The sequence below is a fragment of the Hyperolius riggenbachi genome, chromosome 4, assembly GCF_040937935.1.
Source record: "Hyperolius riggenbachi isolate aHypRig1 chromosome 4, aHypRig1.pri, whole genome shotgun sequence".
In the NCBI taxonomy this organism is placed as follows: Eukaryota; Metazoa; Chordata; class Amphibia; order Anura; family Hyperoliidae; genus Hyperolius; species Hyperolius riggenbachi.
Genome location: NC_090649.1, coordinates 454,223,229 through 454,246,972, shown reverse-complemented (window position 1 = coordinate 454,246,972; position 23,744 = coordinate 454,223,229). Strand labels below are relative to the sequence as shown.

General features: G+C 43.6%; 1 protein-coding gene across 1 annotated transcript in view; it reads right to left on the bottom strand.

Annotated features, from left to right (window-relative positions):
• LOC137504852 (phospholipase B1, membrane-associated-like) overlaps nucleotides 1-23,744 on the bottom strand; it is a 171,032-nt gene that overhangs the window by 137,582 nt on the left and 9,706 nt on the right. The window contains exons 4-9 of the mRNA XM_068233444.1: nucleotides 22,453-22,490; nucleotides 22,245-22,288; nucleotides 20,310-20,364; nucleotides 16,280-16,331; nucleotides 8,077-8,154; nucleotides 2,284-2,358 (exon numbers count right to left, since the gene is read on the bottom strand). Of these exons, the coding sequence (XP_068089545.1) occupies nucleotides 2,284-2,358; nucleotides 8,077-8,154; nucleotides 16,280-16,331; nucleotides 20,310-20,364; nucleotides 22,245-22,287 (303 nt within the window). The 5' untranslated portion in view covers nucleotide 22,288; nucleotides 22,453-22,490. The remainder of the gene's footprint in view (nucleotides 1-2,283; nucleotides 2,359-8,076; nucleotides 8,155-16,279; nucleotides 16,332-20,309; nucleotides 20,365-22,244; nucleotides 22,289-22,452; nucleotides 22,491-23,744) is intronic.

Genomic DNA, 23,744 nt, shown 5'->3' with positions numbered 1-23,744 from the left:
ATGTTTGTTTAGGCTGGAGTTCCTCTTTAATTATACATACACCACTCAACTTTGTAACCTGTTAACTCTGTATGCTGTTTATAACTGTAATTGGAGAGCGCCACAGAAGATGTTGGCACCATATAAAATAATAATTAGAAATGAGCAATGGAATTTTGCGGAATTCAGAATTTCTTGTTTCGCATGGGAATTCAGCATTGCGAATCAGAATTTGTAATTCACAATGGTATTAAGAACAAAAAAAAAATAAAAAATTCAGAAAAACCTTGTAGTTTTTGAGAAAACAGATTTGAAAAAGTTAAAAGAAAAAGTTTTTTTTAAAGCGGTTCAAAACCCTGACATAATATTCAATAAAAACATGTTTTCCTACTTTTTATATGCCATACGATTATCATATTTGCATTTGTGCATAAGTGTTATTATTCATTTAGATATTATAGGTTCCCAAAAGTACAGTTTTTTGCTGACTTTGCGTTTTATTCATTATGTAGTGAAGGCAGACAAGCTTTGACTCTCTGTCTGTGTCGAGCTGCTTCTCGCAGTCAGAGAATGTGTCACATTCCTCACTTGATACATTTAAGTAAACACAAGATAACATTATCTACAACTTAGGATGCGTCCACATTTAATTACACTGAACTTTCAAGCTCTGTGTGTAACCCTTCGAATGCTGGTCTAGTAAAAAGAAAAAATATGCTAGTTGCAAATAATATGCTGTAAATAATGTTTTAGAGCAAAGATGAAATGCTGGGTTATATTTTGCTTTAACCACTTCGCCATATCTGGACGCATATATCCGTCCAGATAGGCAGTGGTGCTGCAGCCGTGTGGTGCGCGCGATCGGGCGCGCGCTCCCGCTGCCTCCCCGATCAGTGAATGGGAATATAATTCCCATTCACCGATCTAAGTCCCCGGCAGAAATACCGACGCTTTCTCATCAGAGAGCGTGGTATTTCTGCCCCCAGGAAACTTCTTCTCCTTATTTTAGTTCCTAGATGCGACATCGTTCGCATCCAGGAATTTTTTGAATGTGGCCATCTTGTGGCCAAATAGTAAACTGCACCCACATACCTGTATTGAATAAAAAAATACATTATATTACATCTAAAATTGGCTATTTACCTCCCAAACTAAAATTACCCAAATACATTTTTGTATTAAAAAAAATAAATAAAAAAAATTACAATTAAAAAAAAAAAACTACATAAATAGTTACCTAAGGGTCTGAACTTTTTAAATATACATGTCAAGAGAGTATATTATTAAATTTTTTAAAATTATAAGCTTGTAAATAGTGATGGACGCAAATTGAAAAAATGCACCTTTATTTCTAAATAAAATATCGGCGCCATAAATTGTGATAGGGACGTAATTTAAATGGTGTAATAAGCGGGACAAATGGGCACATAAAATGCATGGGTTTTAATTACTGTAGCATGTATTAATTTTAAACTATAATGGCCAAAAACTGAGAAATAATGATTTTTTTCCATTTCTATCTTAATCTTCCTGTTAAAATGTATTTACAGTAAAGTGGCTCTTAGCAAAATGTACTACCTAAAGAAAGCCTAATTAGTGGCGGAAAAAACGAGATATAGATCAATTAATTTTGATAAGTAGCGATAAAGTTATTAGCGAATGAATGGGAGGTGAACATTGCTCGGATGCAAAAGATTTTCGAAGCTGTAGGCTGAAGTGGTTAAACTCCGCAAATTTATATTTTGCTGTGGTACACATCAATATATATCGAGTTGTGGATTTTGTAAACATTGAACTCGGTATCTATTAAAGTGTATTGCAGCAAAATGCCATTATACCAAGTATGAAAAACATTTCTTCTTTCATCTTTTTAAAATCAATTTAGTCACAAACTACAAGGTCTTTTCGACATTTTTTTTTACATATTCCTACTGGCCCATACTAGCAATGTAAAATGGCAGAATTCCCATTAAAATATCATCCAAAATTATGAAATAATAGGCAGAAATCAGATTTTCCGCCATCCCTAATAATAATACAACAAAAAAGAACCAGATGTCATTTATAAATCTGCAGGAGAGTACACGCATGTGAGTGTCAGAGGATTTGGAATAAGCCTAGCCAAGCTTGTGATTTATACACCTTCACCTGCATCCTAAACTGAGTGCGGAGCAGAGCAGCAGCACACTGATGAGTCATCATTCTGCTCTCTCCTCTTGTACAGAAGTTTACAGACTGTATTCTTCCTACATAAGAGGACGGATGGTGAATTGGAGTTTAGTTCAGACTGGTTAGGCCACTTACCTGTTCGTGGAGGTAGTCCAGGGCTTGGGTCAGCTCTCTTATCTGCCGTTCCCTCTGTTCTTCTGGATAGTCTTGCTGCACAACACAGAACATAAAAATGTCACATCAAATAAGTGTTTGTTTGTGCCACATAATTTATGACTACTATTAACTTTACCAAAGTTCAGTGAATACATCTCTTCATGTTTTAATTTGTCAGGGCTGGATCTAACTACAAAAACTATCCCCAGGAAAAATTAACATGGTAGGGCCCCCTGAGCACCATTCCCCTGGCAGACCTGACCCTCCCCTTCCCTAGAGCCGCATTAGGGGTCCCTTTATTGATGCTTGAGCTTGTGCACTATGCGACGTTAAGGGTGCGACATTTCGCGCGCACCGGACTTTGCACGGGACTTTGCGCGCGGCCTGATGCACCTTTCTGCGTGCTAACTACTTAGCACCCTAGTTAGCACACCCAAAGCCTTTAGGCATCTTTAGGCATGCTAACTAGGTTAGCACCAAATAGTGAATCAGGCCCTTATGCTGGGAATACACGGTATGTTTTTGTACCATGTAATCGAGCCGCTGATGCCTCGATTGATAATTTTCGATGTTTCCGATCACCTGCCAGATAGATTCCCCCGCTTAATATCGCGGGCAGGACAATGGTAAAAAATGAAAAGATGATAAGAAGCGCCCGCGGGGACTAGCAGGAATCGATCCGGCCGCCCGCGGGGACACGCCGGAATCAAGCCACCCGGCTCGATTACACGGACAAAAACATACCGTGTATGCCCAGCATGAGACTCCTTTAAACTGATTAGAACTTCTGACAGTCAAGAATAGAATCAATAATTACATTTGTTCCTTCGTGGCTTATCTGATCTCTGAACAACTTTCCAGCTCTTGTAAACAAGGAAACAAGTGTCATTTAGTAACTGGGAAACTTTATTGTCCAAACTGATGCCAGGCAGATTATTGCACTGTGATGGTATCTGCCTGGACTCTGGGATATCAATAGATCAATCAGAATCTGTATATCTCAGTAACTGAGGGGGAGATATCTGGTCCATCTTATCTCCAGATAATAATTACCACTTTAACGGGAACTCCGAGGAACCCAATCTATTGGCAGAGCTCTCACATCTGAGTCACAGATCTCCGGCTCCTGCCAAGTAACAGAATTGCAGCGTTCATTGATACGTTTTTATTATTTTTATATAAGAGAAATAAAGTTATGATGTGGCCAAAGAATACCGGGCCTAATTCACTTAGGGCTGGTTCACATGGGCTTCCAGGGGCAACTTGCTCAGCTGATGCTTTTTGTTTTCCTGCAATCGAGCAGAAAAGCGTTTGGCATTGGTTTCACCGTCACATTGCCTTTTAAGCCCCCTAGAGGGGCACGGAACGCTGGACGTACATTTCAGCACCCAGATCGAGACATTACAGTACATGTAGTGTCCAGGAAGAGAGGAGATGATGGGAGTTTACATGAATGATGCAAAAAGCCGTAGCCGACGTTTTAAAAGTGCCTCCAAACAATAGCCAGCAGTGTAAGGTCCTGTTTGCACGTAGGTCCTCGTTGTTTGCTTCTGCGCAGGCATGGCGTCTATGGGTGCACACCAAAGTGCAATTCAAACTCCATAAAATGCCACCCTCATGAACTGTCACATGGTTTGTTCCGAAATCTAAAGATGGTTCAAGTGATTGTCTAGTGCATGTTGAAAGCCCTGCCCTTGCCATGCTACCTTCATTCTGACCTGCCTGATCTGATAATACTTGATCTTGATTCCCTTTTGCCTGAGACCTAAACTACGCTTGCCCCTCCTGACCTCGGCTTGAATATTGGTAAGCACCTGTTCGCTGCTCTGACCACAGTTTCTGTTCAGCTTGTCATCCACCTGGCCCAACTTCAGCTTGAACACCAACTAAGTTTGCTTGCAACCTGCCTACGACCTTATCAACTTATCCTTTGGACACCTATCTCCTGCCACCTCTAAAGTTCTCTGCATAGAGGCAAGGCCAGACATTTTGCAGCCCTAAGGCCAGCTTTCTTGTTGCTCCCCTTCCATGAGCAGCAAGAACCCCTATTCTATGTGTACTATCCATGTACAGCAGCCACTTTAATGTACAGCTGCTCTGGGCAGCAGCTTCTCTCTTCCAGTTGTGGGGCGAAATTTCGCAAATGCGAAAATTTGCATCGAAATTCACATTTATGCATTGTAATCGTAATGCGAAATTTCAGGGAAAAATTGTAATTAATTTCATATGTAATAGTAATATTTCATAATTTTGTGTAATTTTTTGCGTAATTTTTGCACCATTTTGCGAAATGTTGTGCCGAATTTAGAGGTTAATAGCAAAGCCCCCGTACATGGTATTGCTACCAAAATTGCTACATATGTTAAGGAGAATAGTGCGTACAAGTCGAAAACATTTTTTTTCAAAAATACATTGTAGTTTTTGAGAAAATTGATTTTCAATATGTAAAGAAAAATGTTTTTTCAACTCATTTTTTAGTTTAGTTTTTTCTTTGCATTTTTATATCGATTTTCTCAAAAACTACAAGGTCTTTTTGGAAAATTATTTGTTTGCCTTGTACCCACTATTCTCCCTAATATATGTAGCAATTTTGGTGTCACTACCATGTAAGTGGGCTTTGCTATTCACTGCCAAAGTCGGCACGAAATTACGTGAAAATAATGCGAAATTTCAGGCGAAATTACGAATCCCCATACGAAATCAATTACATTTATAAAAATTGTAATTACGTATAAGTGTAAATATGAACATTTACGCAAAATTTTGCATAATGGTAATTAGCTGATTAAGGTCATCACTGCCCTCTTCCATGTGTTGCTCCCCATTATCAGACTCAGCTCTTGTAGTCACTCTTCACTCCTCCTCCATTTGCAGGAGCCCCACTTCCATGTTCAGCCGCCACTTAGAAAGGAGCCGTCAAAGGCCCGGACCTTTGTGACCTTTCCAGAAATACAGCCCTGCATAGAGGTATCACTGTTCTAACGACCACTAGTGGGGTTATCCCAGTTGTGACCTGATGGGCACCAGGCCGCAATGGCCAAAAGTACTAGAGGCAGAGGATCAGCAGGCTAGCCAGGCAACTGGTATTGCTTGAAAGGAAATAAATATGGCAGCCGTATCCATATCACTTTCACTTCAGTTTTCATTTAATACAGGGCAGCTTGACTCAGTAACTAATGTACTATTCTTTGAAGAGCCCCCACAATGTTCCAATATTGTTATGTGTTACTTGTCATTCTCCATTAATGTTTGGATATTATGCGTAAGTGAATCAGCTGATTACAGAAAGGGATATACCAATTAAAGAAAACCTGTAACTTTAAAAAGTTCCCCTGGGGGTACTCACCTCGGGTGGGGAAAGCCTCCCGATCCTATCGAGGCTTCCCCTGTCCTCCTGTGTCCCACGGCGGTCTCGCTGTGCCCCTCCGAACAGCGGGGATGTAAAATATTTACCTTCCCGGCTCCAGCGCAGGCTCAGTATCGGCTCTCCGCTCGGAGATAGGCGGAAATAGCCGATCGCTGTCGGTCCGCTCCACTGCGCAGGCGCAAGTCGCCTGCGTAGTAAAGTGGATCCGACAGAGATCGGCTATTTCCGCCTATCTCCGAGCTGAGAGCCGCAACAGCGCCCCCGCTGGAGCCAGGGAAGGTAAATATATCAAGACTTGTCAGGCTTGTGGAGCCAGGATTGCGGGACACTTCCTGGGAGCCAGCGCTGGATTGCCTGCAGCTACTGGGATGGGGGAAGCCTCATTGGGGCCCTGAGGCTTCCCCCTCCCGAGGTAAGTACCCCACAGGGGAATTTTTTTTGTTACAGAGTCTATTTAAGCTCTGCATATCTTGTAGCTTACTATCATAGCTTTAAGTGTTTTAACAGTTAGGGCCCGTTTCCACTATGGCGAATTTGCATGCATTAGCCGCATGCAAATTTGCTTACGCAATGTATTTGAATGGGCCCGTTTCCATTACAGGCGAAATTTGCTTCCAACCCCCCCCCCCCCCCCCTGCAGATGAAAAAAAAAACTGCACACCTCTAACAATTTTCTGCACAGTTTACAAGCAGAAATTTGCCAACGCATGTGAATTCTCATGAAAAAAATGCCCGCAAGCGCATGCGAATTTGCATGTGTTTTTTTTCGATACGAATTCGCCTAGTTATAGTAGAATGGGCATTAATAGACATAATCTTTTTGTTGATCATACACATTACACGCCTTACAGTAATGGGAGCTAATAAGCTGGAAATAATGACATGCATGCTGCATAAAGGGCTCAGTGCTGCTGGCTGTATCTCTGCTAATGACCAGATCTCCTGATTGCACAGCTGGTCACCGGGACACAGCGGAGGGATGTCAGTGTTACCACCTATTGCCTAGTTCTAGAATATAAAAAGCAGCCAGTATTCCGCTAGAAGTACCGCTTACCGAGTGCCCACTGTGGGATGTGTCTGCTACAGAGCTCAGTGTTAGCCTCGTGCTCCATATACCTGGCACATTTATATAGGTTAATGCTGGCAGGATGGAGATAGCACAAGCACACCATCTGTTTGTTTTCTAAAGATTAACTGTTAAAAGTACGAGCAATCAAGTATTTCTTCCAAGAAATATGTCCTTCCTTCTTAAACTTCAGTCTAAAGCATAGTGTGTACATTTCTGGGTAGCAGGTAATTTGGGTGCCTATGGCTAATGGACGATTTGGGCACCCCATATGTACAAATGCAAATAAGGTTAATATGGTGCTCAAAGCAGAAATTTGGGCGGGCAATAAATATTGTATTCAGCTTTAGAACATTGAAGTTTTTGAAATATGTTATGGGTTTGAAACGTGCAACGTTAATTTATGTAATATTAATTTGTTTATATGAACACATTTTAGGTTATTAAATATTTTAACATTTGTATGTACAGATGTTATGTTCGTACGGGTGTTTGGGCAGGATGCGGGGGGGGGGGGGGGCGGTTAGAGTGTTTTACGGGGGAAGGAGGTGTGGTTAGGTTTAGGCACCAACAGGCATGGTCGTAGGGGTAGGCACCACCAGGGGGGAGGGGGGGGGGTCTTAAGGTTAGGCAACAGAAGGAGGGCCTTAAGATTAGGCACCAGTAGGGGGGGTCTTAGGGTTAGGCATCACCAGCGGGGTCTTAAGGTTAGGCACCACCGGGGGGGGGGGGGGTCTTAAGGTTGGGCAACATAAGGGGGGCGTTAAGATTATGCACCACTGGGGGGGGGGGGTCTTAGCTAACCTCCACCACCAGGAGGGTCTAAAGGTAGCCATACACTTATAGATTTGCAGCAGATTTGACCATCAGATAGATTTCTGTCAGATGCCTATCAAGTTGAATCTGACAGGAATCTATCTGATGTGTGCCACACACTAGGAACAGATTTCCAATAGATTTCACAATGAAATCCATTGGAAATCGATCTAAATGCATTATCAGATTATTAGATCCAATGCAACTCTATAGGCCATCGATCTGCTGGCAGCTGGCGACCTAGATTTTCCATCCTGTCAGATAGATCAAATTGATCAAAAACAATTGAAATCGGCCGCAAATCGATCGATCTGGGAATTTGATAGTATGGGCCCCTTTAGAGTTAATCATTGCTCCTGTGTAGAGGTGTGAGCTGAACTTTGACTTCCTAGATCTTTTGTCTTAGGTTTATCAGATTTATGGGAGCCTGAACCACATCTATGCACAGATCGAATCAGTGTTGGGCTAGTATTTGCCCCGGAGTACCAGGAAAAACACAAAAAACCTTCAGTAATGGCCTCACCTGGAAGCAGTAGTTGCATGGATCGTCTACTGTCACAAAGATTAGGATCATCTTCCAATCCTCGGCAAATGACACAACCTGAAGGCAGAGGAGAGAGTTATACACAGGGATGACATTTACTTAAAGGACACTTGAACTGAGAGAATATGGAGACTGCCATATTTAATTCCTTTTACACAATGCAGATTGCCTGGCTGTCATACTGATTCTCTGCCTCCTTTTGGTCATAGCCCCTGAACAAGCTTGCAGATCAGATGTTTTTGCCTGAAGTCTGAGTGGATGAGCTGCAAGCTTGTTTCAAGTGTGTAATTCAGACACTACTGATGCATGAAAGATCAGCAGGACTGCCAGGCAACTGGTATTGTTTAAAAGGAAATACATATGGCAGGCTCCATATACAGTAGCTCTCAATTCAGGTGTGCTTTAATACCCAGATCATGATAACATTGGAAAGTATGTTTAATTCGTTACATTTGGTAAATGTTTGCAGATTTTGAAACCCTGAGTATATGTTACATAAAACTTTGCTTCCCCAGACTCTTTCAACATGGAAAGAACATGGAATTGAAATCATTGTTCAGTCCATTAGGAGCTAAAGTACTTTAGCTCCTAATGGACTGAATTTTATAATGTTCAATGTTCAATTTAAAATGTTTCTTATGAACTTTTGGATCCATCATGCTGTCCCATTAAATCTGCCCTTTCTTCCTCTAAGTATGTGCCCGCCCTTTAGGGCATGCTTTTTACTGATGGTGTGTAATCTATTTGTGAGCACTGGCTCTGTTCTGTAACACTTGATAAAGGCCTGTTGGCCGAAACGTCGTGTTGTTTTATTACTATGGTACAATAAAGTAGTGCTATCACTGCATTTATCCAGGTGGAGACCCAGTCGTTCTTTCCATGTTGCTCTTGCCTCCTGCACCTTGAGTGCATCCGGGTGTGGACTGGTAGACTCCCTGGGTTGTTATATTGCTGCAGTTGAGCTTCTTGGACTGTCCTTTTTTCCCCAGACTCTTTCCCCATGTAGCTGTCCCGGGATACATATTTTTAATGCTGGATCAAGAAGGCTCAGTTCACACTGGCACAGATGGAAAACTGATCCTTTGCACAGATCAGTTTTTAAAAAACATTAGTTTTCCTTATCCGTGCCCCTCTGTTCCATTAGCACGCGGTCAATGCGACGCATATGTCAGTCTGGGAAAATTGCAGCAGACCCAAACTTGCGGGTTTGTGGAACAGATTTAATGGATACATTCCAATGGAGCGATATGGATGGATCCTATAGATTAACATAGGATCCGTTCACCTCTGTTAGGATCCGGTCTGTTCAGTTCTGCTGGCAGTGTGAACCGACACTTAAGGTGGCCACTAATGGTCCAGTTTCTAGCGAAAATTCGTTCGAGCGATCAGAAATTCTGATCAGAAGAAAAATCATTCACTACACCATCAACAACCCAATCTTTGCTTCCAATCCATTACAACCAATCAAGCTAATCCAAATTTTGGTTTGACAAAAATCCAACCGGACGACTATTTTTATAATCATTCATAATTGACTGTGCCCATCAACTGAGATTATTTTTAACCAATCCAATAAGAATTTCTGATCGCTTGAACGATTTTTCGCTAGAAATTGGACCGTTAGTGGCCACCTTTAGAATACAGGTAGTTGTTCTTATCTAACATGACTGAATTTTTACACAAAAATATATGAAGCCTCCTGCAAAACCACTTTTTTTCCCCTCCATGTAGCTAGAAATACAGTACACCAAAAAAACCCAACATTTTTTTTTCCTGCTTCTAACAGGAATGCCTTTGACAGTTCCCAGTTCCCTAATGCAACTTTAGAAACTATTGGAATGAGGCATGAACTCTCAGAAGACAGAAGGGATGTTGCTATATCAATAGAATAAGCAACTTCTTGAAAAGTAATTATACTGGGGATTGAAATAGAAAAAGAAACAGAGTGAAGGGAGACGTAAATTTCCCTGGTGTTTTCCATGTCAGCATACTATTGGGCAAAAGCCCCGCCTCCTTTTGCCTAGTAGGACGTCTTAAGTTGTTAAATAGCCTAGTCTCACCCCATGCTAGTATTCTTTTTGATGTCCTCGCCTCCAGCAGGATCTCTTCTGAAACCTTACCTCCGCCTTGGCGGGTACCAACAGTTTGGCTCAGCTGTTGTAGTCCATATCTTCTGCAGCTAAATGCTCTAATAAGGTATGGAGTCCCCTCTGGTGTTCTCTGGGACATTGCATTAAAATCCTGTGTGCTCACTGAATGCCTAATAGGCATTGAGCTTCCCTGCAGCATTATTACATCACTTGCATTATGTCATTGTTGCATTTCTGTGTTATTGTATGCAGTTTATAGGATCCTTACCGATGTGAGTGCCTTTTATCAAGTTTCCGCGCTCCCTCTCCCTCTGAATTGTGTCTCCGTGTAGTGCCAGCGTCTGTCTGCTGTCTATAGCGCGCGCGCGCGCACAGTAGCTAGCTTTAGCCCCGAAAACCGGAAGTTGTTCGGCGGCCATCTTTGTTGTGGGCGTCATGCCTCTTTCTGTCGCACTTCCTATTACGCTTATAAGCGGCGGTTTTCAGTAGTGTCCATGGCTTCTCCGTGACCAGACTGATTCCGTGCCCCTGCTCTGCCGCTGTAAGTGTTTTATATCTTAGATTATGCCTGTCATTTTATCACTGAATAGTTTTTATGCTGCAGCAAAAAGATACCTGTGCTGAATTGTCTGGGGCAATACAGGGAATGTCTCTAGATGTGTACAGGTGATAGGTATACAACTTCTGTTATGATTATTTGCGCATGGATATATATATATATATATATATATATATATATATATATATATATATATATATATATATATATATATATATGTATATATATGGGTAGGTATATACGTATATAGGTGTATGTGTGTGGTATATTTTAGGTTGTGGCTACATATGCTCCTGTTCATATGTGGAGTTAGATATATGTTTGGATACCTTTCTCTAGGTATCTAGGATTTTTTCTTTACTAGAAGTGCTTATCTTTGTTATAGATTTATTAGAAAGATTGGTAAATCCAATATCTTTCTTGTTTTTAGCTGCTTAAATATGGGGAAAAGAAAAGGAGAACACCAAAACTCGAGTTCGAAATCGAAATCGAAGTCGAAATCAAAATCAAATAGGTAAGGTTGGTAAGTGATGGGAAATATAATTGAGCCAGAAGATAATTAATACTAAAAATCTGCATATGTATTTGCAGAGAGGAGTCGGATTTAAAGTCCAAGCAAGATGACCGACAGGGATGCAGTACAGAATATCGCACAAAGACCCCGGTTAAAGATAAACCTTATACTACAAAATCCGTGGTTACTATAGTGGATTCAAAGTCACGTTCCCAATCTCCTACTCGTAAAGACTCTTCCCCTTCCGCCAGCTCTCAGGAAGATTATGAGCCTTACTTTAATCCTATGATGTCAAAACCTGCTTTTCCAGAAAAAGAATCATGCTGGATTTGTGGTAGATTAGCATTACCTAATAAAAAAGTCTGTGACTTATGCCACTTGGATATAGCAAGGGAAGACAGGGAAGTGTCCACACTAATTAGGCAGGTTGTAAAAGACACTGTCTCAGAATTGAATACAAAGCAAACTTCTCCTAAACCGGGATCATCGCACTCTATTTCTACTGAAAAGTATTCTTCAGATGATGAATCTGACCATGAAACTGTTGGATTTGATTTTTCTTTGATTCCTCCTTTTATTTCTAGGATTAAAGAGGCAGTTCAGTGGGAAGATGAAATTTCCTCTCCCAGAAAGAAGAGATATTATAAGCAGCTAGATAAAGTAAAAGTGTCCTTTCCTTTACTAGAGGAGATCAAAGAGTTGATTACAGACGAATGGGAAAAAACGGTTAAAAAACCGTCATTAAGAAATAAACTGCAAAAGTTATATCCTTTGTCGGAATCTGATGAGGCCCTCATATCCACTAATCCTCTGGTTGATGCTTCTCTAATGAAAATCGTTAAAAATGTTACTCTGCCCCTGGAGGACTCAGTTTCTTTCAGTGACCTTATGGATCGTCAAATAGATCAAGATTTAAAAAGAGCTTTCTTGTCTTCTGGTGAAGTTACAAGGATCGGGATCTCATTAACCTCAGTAGCCAAAGCATTAAAAATATGGATTGAGGATGTTCAGAAGGCGATCATTTCAAATTCATCAATTGAAGATATTACATTCGCTCTAGAGGAACTCAGCCTAGTGTCTGACTTCGTAGGTACAGCTGCTGTTGATACAGTCAGAAGCGCTAGTAGGTCAATGCTCTACAATATTATGGCCAGAAGAGCGCTTTGGCTTAAACCATGGTCAGCTGACCCCACATCCAAGCAATCATGGGCCAAGATACCCTTTGATGGGAAAAATCTTTTTGGATCCAAAATGGACGTTGCAATATCAAGAGTCACTGGTGGTAAGTCCGGCCTAATTCCGCAAGACAGAAAATTTAGGAAAACAAAATACCCTCATTTTAGAAAGCAACAATTTAATAGGTTTACTGAAGCCAAATCCTATAGACCAGGAAGAGAATTCAAGAGGAATTGGAAATCTCAACCTTTCCAAAGATCTATAAAGTCCAGGGTTTCCCAACAGCCAAGCGAAACCAAAAAGTCTTTTTGAAACGGGGCCCGTCCAGGACATACCGGTAGGAGCGAGGCTTCTTCACTTTGGCAATGTCTGGGCGGGAAAGATAAAAAATTCTTGGGTCCAAAAGACTGTTTCTCAGGGTCATATATGGACATTCAAAAACAAAATGCCGAGAACAAGATTTGCCTCCACAGAGATTCCACAGTCAGATCAAAAAAGGAAAATTCTCAAAGAATATGTTTCAAATCTGATACTACAAAAAGCAGTCACTATAGTGCCTCATTCGGAGAGAAGTACAGGATTCTATTCAAAAATCTTTCTTGTAAAGAAGAAGTCTGGAGACCTCAGGCCTGTTCTAGATTTAAAAAGCCTAAACAGATACATACTTATACCAAAGTTCAAGATGGAAACTCTCAATTCCATTATGATGTCGATGCAGCCAGGGGATTGGATGTCGTCCATAGATCTCAAGGACGCGTATTTCCATGTTCCAATTCATCACAACTTTCAGCGGTTTTTACGTTTCGCGATAGGCCATCTTCACCTGCAGTTTCGGTGTCTTCCTTTTGGCCTAGCCACCTCGCCCCGAACGTTTTCCAAAGTTCTTCTAGCCGTTATTTCGTTCGTGAGGGTTCAGGGAATACGCGTCCTACATTATCTGGACGACATCATTCTCCTGGCATCGTCAGAACAACTTCTCTTACAGCATCAGAAGCTACTGATTCAGAATTTAGAGGAGTTTGGATGGATCATAAATTTCACAAAAAGCCAGCTAATACCGCAACAAAGAATGACCTTTTTAGGAGCAATTCTAGATACAGTTCACAACTCAGTTTCACTTCCTCAACCCAAAATAGAAGTCATCTGGGAATCATTAGAACCACTTCTCCACAAAGAGTATGTTCCAGTCCGTACATGTTTGAGGATTGTGGGCTTAATGTCGTCTTCAATTCAAATGGTGCCTTGGGCTCATTGGCATCTAAGGCCATTCCAACTGAACTTTCTCTCCCAGTGGGACAAACAGAGCCTAGATCAAGAGATATTAATAGCACCTCATGTGAGAAACTCTCTACTTTGGTGGATGAACAGCAGAAGTCTGACCAAATCGCGTTTTCTGTTTCAGCCCAGGTGGAAAATAGTAACTACGGATGCCAGTGGTCTGGGCTGGGGAGCAATATACGATACACATGTAGCCCAAGGATCATGGAAAACTCAGGACAGAAATCTGATTTCCAATATTCTGGAGATGAGAGCTGTGTATCAAGCTCTTCTACACTTCATCCATCTCTTGAGAGGATCAGCAGTCTTGTTCAGAATCGACAACATACCGGCAGTGTCGTACATCAGAAAACAAGGAGGTACTCACAGTGCAGACCTCATGAACGAACTGAAACCAATCATGACTTTAGCCCAATCCAATCTGCTGGATTTAACAGCGGTTTACTTACCAGGAGCACAGAACATTCAAGCAGATTACCTCTCCAGACACAGACTGAACAACACGGAATGGACTCTTCATCCGTCTGCATTTCTCCTAATAGTACAGAAATGGGGTATGCCTCAGGTGGATCTCTTCGCCTCATCGAAGAATCACAAACTCCCTCTCTACTACTCAAGGTTTCCAGATCAGGGAGCAATGGCAGCGGATGCTCTAACACAAATCTGGTGGTTCACGAGGGCATACGCATTTCCTCCAGTACCCCTCATTCACAGATTTCTTATGAAACTGAGAGTGCTCAAAATCACAGTCCTTGCAGTGCTTCCTTTCTGGCCGGGGAGACCCTGGTTTCCCCTTCTGTGGCAACTAAAGCTAGAAGATCCAATTCCATTACCAAACATTCCAGACCTTCTCTCACAGGGTTCATTCATCCATCACAACCCCCAGAGACTCAACCTGATGGGGTGGCATTTGAAAGGGCTAGGCTATTAGCTTCAGGTTGTCCTACTGATGTCGTGAACACATTATTAAAATCAAAAAAACCTTCTACCTCAGCTTCTTATAATAGAGTTTGGAAAACTTTTAATGATTTCGCCACTGTCTCTGGCTTTCAAGTTTCAGATATGAACGTTGGAAATTTGTTATCTTTTCTACAGAGAGGTCTGGAGATGAAATTATCGTACTCTACTTTAAGACGTCATGTCTCTGCAATTTCATCGATTTCAGGGATAACTTGGTCATCGGACCCGTTAATCAAACAATTCTTTAAAGCTGCAATAAAACTAAAACCACCAATAAAACCTAAATTTCCCAAATGGGATTTACCTTTGGTTTTGAACTTTCTAACAGACTCTAATCTGTGGCAGAATGAGTCAGCTTCTTTGCGTAATCTATCAAGGAAAACAGCATTTCTCATCGCCATAACCTCGGGCAGAAGAATATCAGAATTGCAAGCTCTCTCTCACAAAGAGCCGTTCCTAGTTTTCTTTGAGGACAGATTGGTGCTACACCCAATTCATTCCTTCCTTCCAAAAGTGACTTCTAGCTTCCATCTCAACCAAGAATGGACTTTACCAAGCTTCAAAATCAAAGATGACCCATCTAAACTACATCCTTTAGATGTGCCGTCTACAGTTAAAGCTTACATCGAAGCGACAAAAGATATTAGACAGTCTGACCGTCTATTTGTCTTACCCAAAGGTTACAGGAAAGGCAAAATGGCCTCCACAAGAACTCTGGCAAACTGGATAGTGTCCCTTATCCAAGAGGCTTACAAATCAAACGATTTACAGCCCCCGCAGGATATCCATGCCCATTCCACAAGAAGTCTATCTTCTTCTTGGGCAACTTTAGGAAATGTCTCTCTCCCTACTGTGTGTAAAGCGGCCAATTGGGCCACAGGTCATACGTTTTTAAGGCATTACTGTGTTGATCCAGCATCATTATCTACTGTAGAATTTGGAAAAAAAGTTGTTTCCTCTACAATTTCTACTGCCTTATGACTGTATTTTCTGTTTAATATTTTTCTTTCATTAAATTTGTTCAGCATACCCATCCCTGTATTGTCTAGTTATTGCCCAATAGTATGCTGACATGGAAAACACCAGGGAACGTGGAAAACTGTATACTAACCTTCGGTAGTTTTCCTTTCCTGGTGTTTCTCCATGTCAGCATACGGGCCCACCCTATGCTGTCGGCTCGTACTAAGTTACATAGAATACTAGCATGGGGTGAGACTAGGCTATTTAACAACTTAAGACGTCCTACTAGGCAAAAGGAGGCGGGGCTTTTGCCCAATAGTATGCTGACATGGAGAAACACCAGGAAAGGAAAACTACCGAAGGTTAGTATACAGTTTTCCACGTTCTCTGTTGAGCTTTACTAGTCAAATTCCTTGATACACGGAGCAGAAATGGAGGGATACTGGAATCCACAACTGAATGTAAGGAACAGCGAGAGGGAGGAGAAGTCACCAGTAGTTCTAAAAATCTAGAATGTTTTTAAAAAAACTATCTTTAGAGTCCAGGTTCCATTTTATTTTATTTTTTCACTGGAATTTCCAAATACAATTTTTTGTTTCTGAAAAACAAGATGCATTTGAAGCAGGTTAAAGCCGACGCTCTTACCAGATTGTGCTTAAGGCTCTCCACCAGCCGCTTGGCCTCATCCAGCAGATTCCTAGAATACACATATCGTGTTATTTACAATGTGTGTCGTGCAGACGTCTCCTGAAAGCTAGCTATTTCGCTAAAGCGCACACCCAGCCAGAAGTTTAGTGTTCATGGAGAGCGTGATCAGATCGAGGGACGATCATTCTTCTTGTCAGTGTAGGAGATGATTGATAAGCGACCCATATAGGGAGAATTTCTCTCCCTATCTGACCACTGACTTTCAAAAGCGCTTACTAAAAGGCAGATGCACAGTCCAACTGCCAGAATAGTGCGCACGAGAGCAGTGGCTTAGCTAAGGAGCTGTGGGCCCCGATGCAAGTTTTACATTGGGGCCCCCCCAAGCACTCTATACATAACAATTGATATAGCGCACGAAAACCTGCCAATGGCAACTACAGTGTCAGAGGTGCAAGAAGGGATGGGGATCAGTGTGTTAATGATTTCCACTATTCAAAGTACCTATATGAGTGATTATTACCAGCACAGGACCAATACAGAGCTAATACTGTGGTTGAGGGAGGTCTCTTTGGGGCCCCTCTGGCTCAAGGACCCCTATGCGGTCACTACCTGTGCACCCCCTATTGCTACGCCCCTGCACAAGAGTATGGAGACTGACCAATGTTACATCTTTGTATACAGTAGGTCCTTTCAGGGGAGTGCTTTACTCAAGAATGAAGAGAACCCTGAGAATCCCCTGTAAGGAGATGGACTAGTCCTTCCTTAACTTGCAAGATTTGTCAGGTTTTACTACCTACTGTAAAGGCTGTGTATGGATACATGCATAGCTCCCAGCTGTCCCTCTTTTGAAGGGACAGTGCCTCTTTGGGAGCCCTGCCCTCTTTCCTCCTTATTTGTCCCTCTTTCAGGACTTTGTCCCTCTTTCTATGTAAATCTATATATATAATAGAGTAAGTGCCTCAACCTTCGAGCAAGAAGAAGTACTTTGCATGAGAAAATGTATGCGTGCTCAATCACCAAGTTTTAGGCTTCTTTTCCACGGACTGTTGAGCTGTGTGCTCAGCAAGCAGTTACCAGGCAGCAGCAAGCAGTTACCAGGCAGCAGCAAGCAGTTACCAGGCAGCAGCAAGCAGTTACCAGGCAGCAGCAAGCAGTTACCAGGCAGCAGCAAGCAGTTACCAGGCAGCAGCGAGCAGTTACCAGGCAGCAGCGAGCAGTTACCAGGCAGCAGCGAGCAGTTACCAGGCAGCAGCGAGCAGTTACCAGGCAGCAGCGAGCAGTTACCAGGCAGCAGCGAGCAGTTACCAGGCAGCAGCGAGCAGTTACCAGGCAGCAGCGAGCAGTTACCAGGCAGCAGCGAGCAGATACCAGGCAGCAGCGAGCAGATACCAGGCAGCAGTGTGCAGATACCAGGCAGCAGCGAGCAGATACCAGGCAGCAGCGAGCAGTTACCAGGCAGCAGTGAGCAGATACCAGGCAGCAACAAGCAGTTGCCAGGCAGCAGTGAGCAGTTACCAGGCAGCAGCAAGCAGTTACCAGGCAGCAGCAAGCAGTTACCAGGCAGCAGCAAGCAGTTACCAGGCAGCAGCAAGCAGTTACCAGGCAGCAGTGAGCAGATACCAGGCAGCAACAAGCAGTTTCCAGGCAGCAGTGAGCAGATACCAGGCAGCAACAAGCAGTTTCCAGGCAGTAGTGAGCAGTTGTAAGAGTTTGAGAGGCATGTTACTGCCTATCAACTGTCCGTGGAAAAGAGGCCTACCCTAGCAAGTCTGGCTTTGCAAATCTGGCCTAATTGGCTATTCATGAGGCAATGCTCATGCAAATATGCATTTGCTTTTGCATGCCAAACTATGCAGGGTCAAAAAACCAATACTGCAAAGCGGTCGCCCTGCTACATGCCAGTGATGAGCGAAAATGCAAAAATTTGTTTCGATAAATTTTTACCGAATTTTCGCCTAATTTCGTTTTGACAGGCAAATTTTCCATCTAATTTTTTCACGTTAATTTTCGCCTAAGGCCAGTCATTTTCGCATTACTTGCTTATGATTGCGGACATTTTCCACATAAGGGCATTAGCGCCCGCATTCAGAGAAGTTTCTTGCGCATTATTGCGGGCATTTTTCCGTATAAACGTCCGCATAGATTGAATTCCCATGCGGATTATTGTGGACATTTTTCCGCATAAGTGCATAAGCATCTGCATACAATGAATTTTCGATGCTGGTCGAAAACGCAAATATTTCTGAAGATTTTCGTGAAAATTCGCCAAAAAACGAAAACGGGATTTTCGAGGCGAAAATTCGCAAGCAACACTGCTACATGCTACATTAGCACTATCCAGGAGCGCCACGGGGAGGATTCCCAATGCCCCCCTTTTATACAACCGGGGGGACCACAGGGTCCCAGGCTCTCTCACTGCCTGGGAACCACAGCGACACCCCGGAGGGGGAGGCGCAGGCGACCCCCCCCAAGCGTGGCCAGCGTCAGGGAGAGCCGTCCACACCCACCTCCCAATATTAAAAACAGGCACTTACCTTAACGTCCATTGCGTTCTGCTACATGCGCATTAACTTGGGGGCACCACATGAGAAAGGAGTGAAGCATGGGTCACCCCGAGCTTTAGAGCTCAGGGCTGGCTCACATACAGGACTCCAGGGTGGGGGGGGGGGGGGGGGGGCATCCACCACCTTCCTCCAAAGGATACAAACTGCAAAAAATGCTTTCCATGAGAAAATTAATGCACATGTAGCAGAAGGCAATGGACGTTAAGGTAAGTGCCTGTTTTTAATATTGGGAGGTGGGTGCAGACGGCTCTCCCTGGCGCCGGCCACGCTTGGGGGGGGGGGGGGGGTCGCCTGCGGCACCTAGCCTCCCCCTCCGGGGTGCCGCTGTGGTTCCCGCGGTCCCTCCGGTTGTATAAAAAGGGGGCATTGGGAATCCTCCCTGTGGCGCTCCTGGATAGTGCTAATGTAGCATGTAGCAGTGTTGCTTGCGAATTTTCGCCTAAGTCATTTTCGCATCGAAAATCCTGTTTTCGTTTTTTGGCGAATTTTCATGAAAATCTTCAGAAATATTTGTGTTTTCGACCAGCATCGAAAATTCATTGTATGCGGATGCTTATGCCCTTATGCGGAAAAATGTCCACAATAATCCGCATGGAAATATAGACTATGAATGTATTTTGTAGGTACTGATCTTTTGCAGGAACGGATCTTTTGCAGATAATGATCTTTTGAATGTGTACAGCAACTTTGTGTGCAGCATCTTGCAAATATTTCTATCTAATGGGGAGTGCAGCTCAATAGAATAGACTGTGTAGGTGTGGCTCTGATACTACATGGAAGGGGGTAAAATTGGTCTGTGATCTTTCATTTTTCCAAAGACTTTTATCTGATGTGTGTACCCACCTTTATTCTTCTTGCTTCAAGGTTGAGGCACGTACTCTATTAGATAGATAGAAGATGCGGCGTATGCTACGACGCGGGACAGCTAGTATATTTAGATTTTTGCACTTTTTTTTTTATAGTGGTCCCATCAGGGCCGGATTTACCATAAGGCACTATAGGCACATGCCTACAGGCGCCTGGTGATGGAAAGGCTGCTACCTCCCCTCCTGAAGTGCCTCCCTCCATTCCGTATGCAAAGTCCCGAACGGAGTGTAGATGAGAGGTTACTCACCCGGGTCTCTGCATTCCACTGACCAGATCTCCCTTCAGTTGGGGCACCTCTAGCTACCGAATACCAAAGATAGCTCTGGCTACCTAATACTAAGGGGCACATGTAGCTACCTATGACGGCCAAGGGAACTAAGAGAGTTGCGACAGCTGGGCCGGCTAACACACCTGTGGTGCGGTTTGGCGGTGTTTGTAGGTTCATGGAGGGCGAAGTCTAGGGTGCCAGGACATCTGTGCCTAGAAGGTCCTGCGATATAAATCTGGGCCTGGGTCCCATAATATCTTTTACCCTGTAGGTTCAGCTCTGCGTTAACTGCCCTCTCTCACTTCCTATTGAAGGACTGATCACTCACCTCTGTGGACCTGGAGATGTGCTGGACACTGAATAGTGCAATCTCTGCCCAACATCTGTGAAGGAAAAACCCAAATTAGTTGCACATGAATCAAAAGGAATCATTGATCAGGTGCTTTGCATATATAAATATAGTATTAGGAAGGAAAAAGGTGGCTATTCATCTGGCAATATTGTGGCCGATCGACCACCCAAAGTTATAATTAGCCAATGGGATGAAAATAGGTGGGGCAACAAGCTTGCCCGATTGACGATTTGACCGATTTTGGGATGAAATCGTTGAATGTATCGATCGCAGCCACGTCCTCGCTCTCACTGATGTCGGAGTGTACGGCGCAGGCCCAGTACACCTGTGCAGTATTCTACCAGTGACATCAGCAGGAGCAAGGACGCGGCCGGACAGGCGCAGTGGTTTTCCGACTTTAAATTCGCAAATTCTGGAGACCGGAGCATCGGTGAGTGGCTGCGCGGGCACAGGACGTCTGCGGGGGACCGTTAGAAGCCCCAGGTAAGTTCAACTCTTTTTTCCCCCTACAGCACTCCTTTAAGTAGGCTGAAGCGCCCCGATAACAACCGCCTCAGCCAACAATCAAGCGTGTTGAAGTCAGCCAGCGACCCCAACCGGCAAGCGATACACCGGGTGGATCTACTCAACCCCAGCAACGCCGACCTCTCATGCCCATCCCATTGTTCTCACCGCTGCCCCACCCGCCATGTAACGCCACTCATGCCCCGCTCATCGTCCCTCTGCCATCACCCCACATTGCAACACAGCTGACACTCGTGTGTGCAGCCTAGCCTAGTAATGTCGCCCAAGGAGATCAGGTCCTGATTCCTGACTGGCGGCATCTGTCAAGGTGTATTCCTCAGCCGCCACCCTCTCCCAGAGTCTTCAGACACTCCCACTGAGGTCTATACTAGGAAGTGCACTGTCTTATGTCATTAGAAGGAGGGGGAACTAGAGAGAAGAGGAGGAGGAGTATATTATAGATAAAAAGACTCCCCCCCACCCCCAGCATGCAACTGTTTGGCAATGGCAATTAAAAGGTCAGTGCTCCTAAGATATGTGATGACTCCAAACCATAACCGCAGAAAAAGTTTTGAATGTAGGATTAGCATCTTTATCACTTAATACACTTAGACCAGTTGCCGTTGAAATTTGATTTTAATGGTGACAATCCTGCATTGAAGCGTAACTGTCGGGCATAAAATAAAAAAAATCACTTCTTTATTTTTATCTGGTAAACAACTAATAAAGAAAGTAATTGCTAACCAGGCAATCCAAAAGTTAAAAATCGCTTATTTTTCTTCTACCGGTACATAAAACATCATTGCCCAGTTTCCCTGGGTCTTATTTCGTAGATATGCCGCACAAAGTAATTTGTCGAGCATGCTGGGTTGTCTTTTTTTGCTTCTTTAGTATCCCCTCAGATTTAACTAATAAAGCCTGATTGGCTGATGCTCTTTCCCTCCTGTTTTCCCCTCCCACACCTCTGTTCCTCTCTGATTAGCCAATATTACTCATGCTTCTCAAGCTATAGTCACACAATGACTGGCTGTGAATGTCTGAAGACTGAGCATTGGCCATCCTCCTCCAAGAGTAAGGGAGGAAATTACATCAGTATTGGTTTCAGTAAGAGGGAATTAAGATGGCAAATGCCTGAAACCGAATTCTCTTTATTTACTACATAAAATTAATTGAAATCAAAACGTGGACAGTGCAATACATAAGTTATGTACGTAGAGCAAGTATTTATCTACTTATATATGTGTTGTTGTTTTTTGAGATACAGTAGTATAGCTGACATCTCTTTAAGTCACCTGTAACTAATCTTATCTCAGCACTACTATGTGTTATTGTTCTTTGCACTTCTTTATCGCCCTTCGTGCTGCCTTATGTATAATGCAGGGTTAATACAAGAGAAGCATTACTCACATGACTCGGTGAACTGGCTGGCCCTCTGGAGAGTCTCATCCATCCTGGTGATAAGAAGCATAACGTCAATTATACTCTGTGCCAGTGGGCTGCATGCCCATCACTGCTTCCTATGACTCAAGCCGATACTGATAACATTACATTGCCATCCCAATGATAGGACTGATCTGAGAATGCTCAGCAGGCCTCAGCAGCGATCAGAACTTACCTTGCAAATGCACTCTTGCTGTGGCCATCATCAGTCTTCTGTCAAACATACAGATTCACAGAGTTACATAGTTATTTAGGTTGAAAAAAAAAAAACCTATGTCCATCAAGTTCAACCAGAAAATATGATGCAGAGACTTAGCACCATACCATTGTTTCTCTATGCACCCTGAGGATTCTATATTGGAAACAGGGGCGTTGCTAGGATCCTAAAGGGACACTTAAGGCAACCTAAAAAAAAAATGAGTTTTACTCACCTGGGGCTTCTACCAGCTGTCCGGTGCCCTCGCAGTCTTGCTCCGATGCTCCTGTCCCCCACCGGAAGCCACTTCCGTTTTTGGCGTCAGGCACTCACAGGCATGGGAATGCAAGTGATTCTTTGCGGCCGCTATAGCAGTATAGAAGGCGCTATTGTTGCCAGGAACGCGGCCCCCCAATATAGCATTCCCTGGCCTTCTAGTGGACCCCCTCCCATGACCCCATGGGCCTCCCATTGAAGCACTACAACTCCCAGCATGCTCCAAAAAAGAACCACAGCTCCCTGTATACCCCCATAAAGGCATCACAGCACCTAGCATGGCATTACAGCACACAATATGTCCACATAGAGGCACCATAGCACCCAGCATACCCCCATTGGGTGCTATGGTGCCATGCTGGGTGCTATGGTGCATCCATGGGCATGCTGGGTGCTATAATGCCATGCTAGGTGCTGTGTAGTGCCATGCTGGGAGCTGGGGTGCCTCTGTGGGGCATTCTGGATACTGTGTGGTGCCCTGCTGGGTGCTGTGGTGCCTCTACTCTGCCCAGGGGTTAACCGGGGAACCCAGAATAGATCTGGGGCATGTGCCACTGATCCTTGGGACTAGCAATGCCCCTGATTGGAACTGTGGATTTTAAAAAGTTCAACGTGCCACAAACCATGTTTTGATTGCGGAGGAACGATCCAATCATCTCCCTTCTTTCTGCAAGCCGAAAATGACAATCCTATAGGCCTTATTGTGAATCCAAAGGAACTCCTAGGACTTGATTCACAAAGCGGTGCAAACTGTTTAGCACGAGTGTGCTAAACAGTTAGCACATGAAGTGCCGTTCGCGGACTTTTGCAAGCGCAAAGTGCCGCGGTTCGCACGATCGTGGCGTTTTGCGCGCGCAATTTGCCGCTGACATCTAGAACCGCTGTTATATAGCAAGCCTATATACCAGTACCGATATACCAATGCCCAATACCTCACAACAGTCCTGACTTGGGCGGTCTCTTGTCCCCAGAAGCTTCTAGCCCCAGGCTGATCA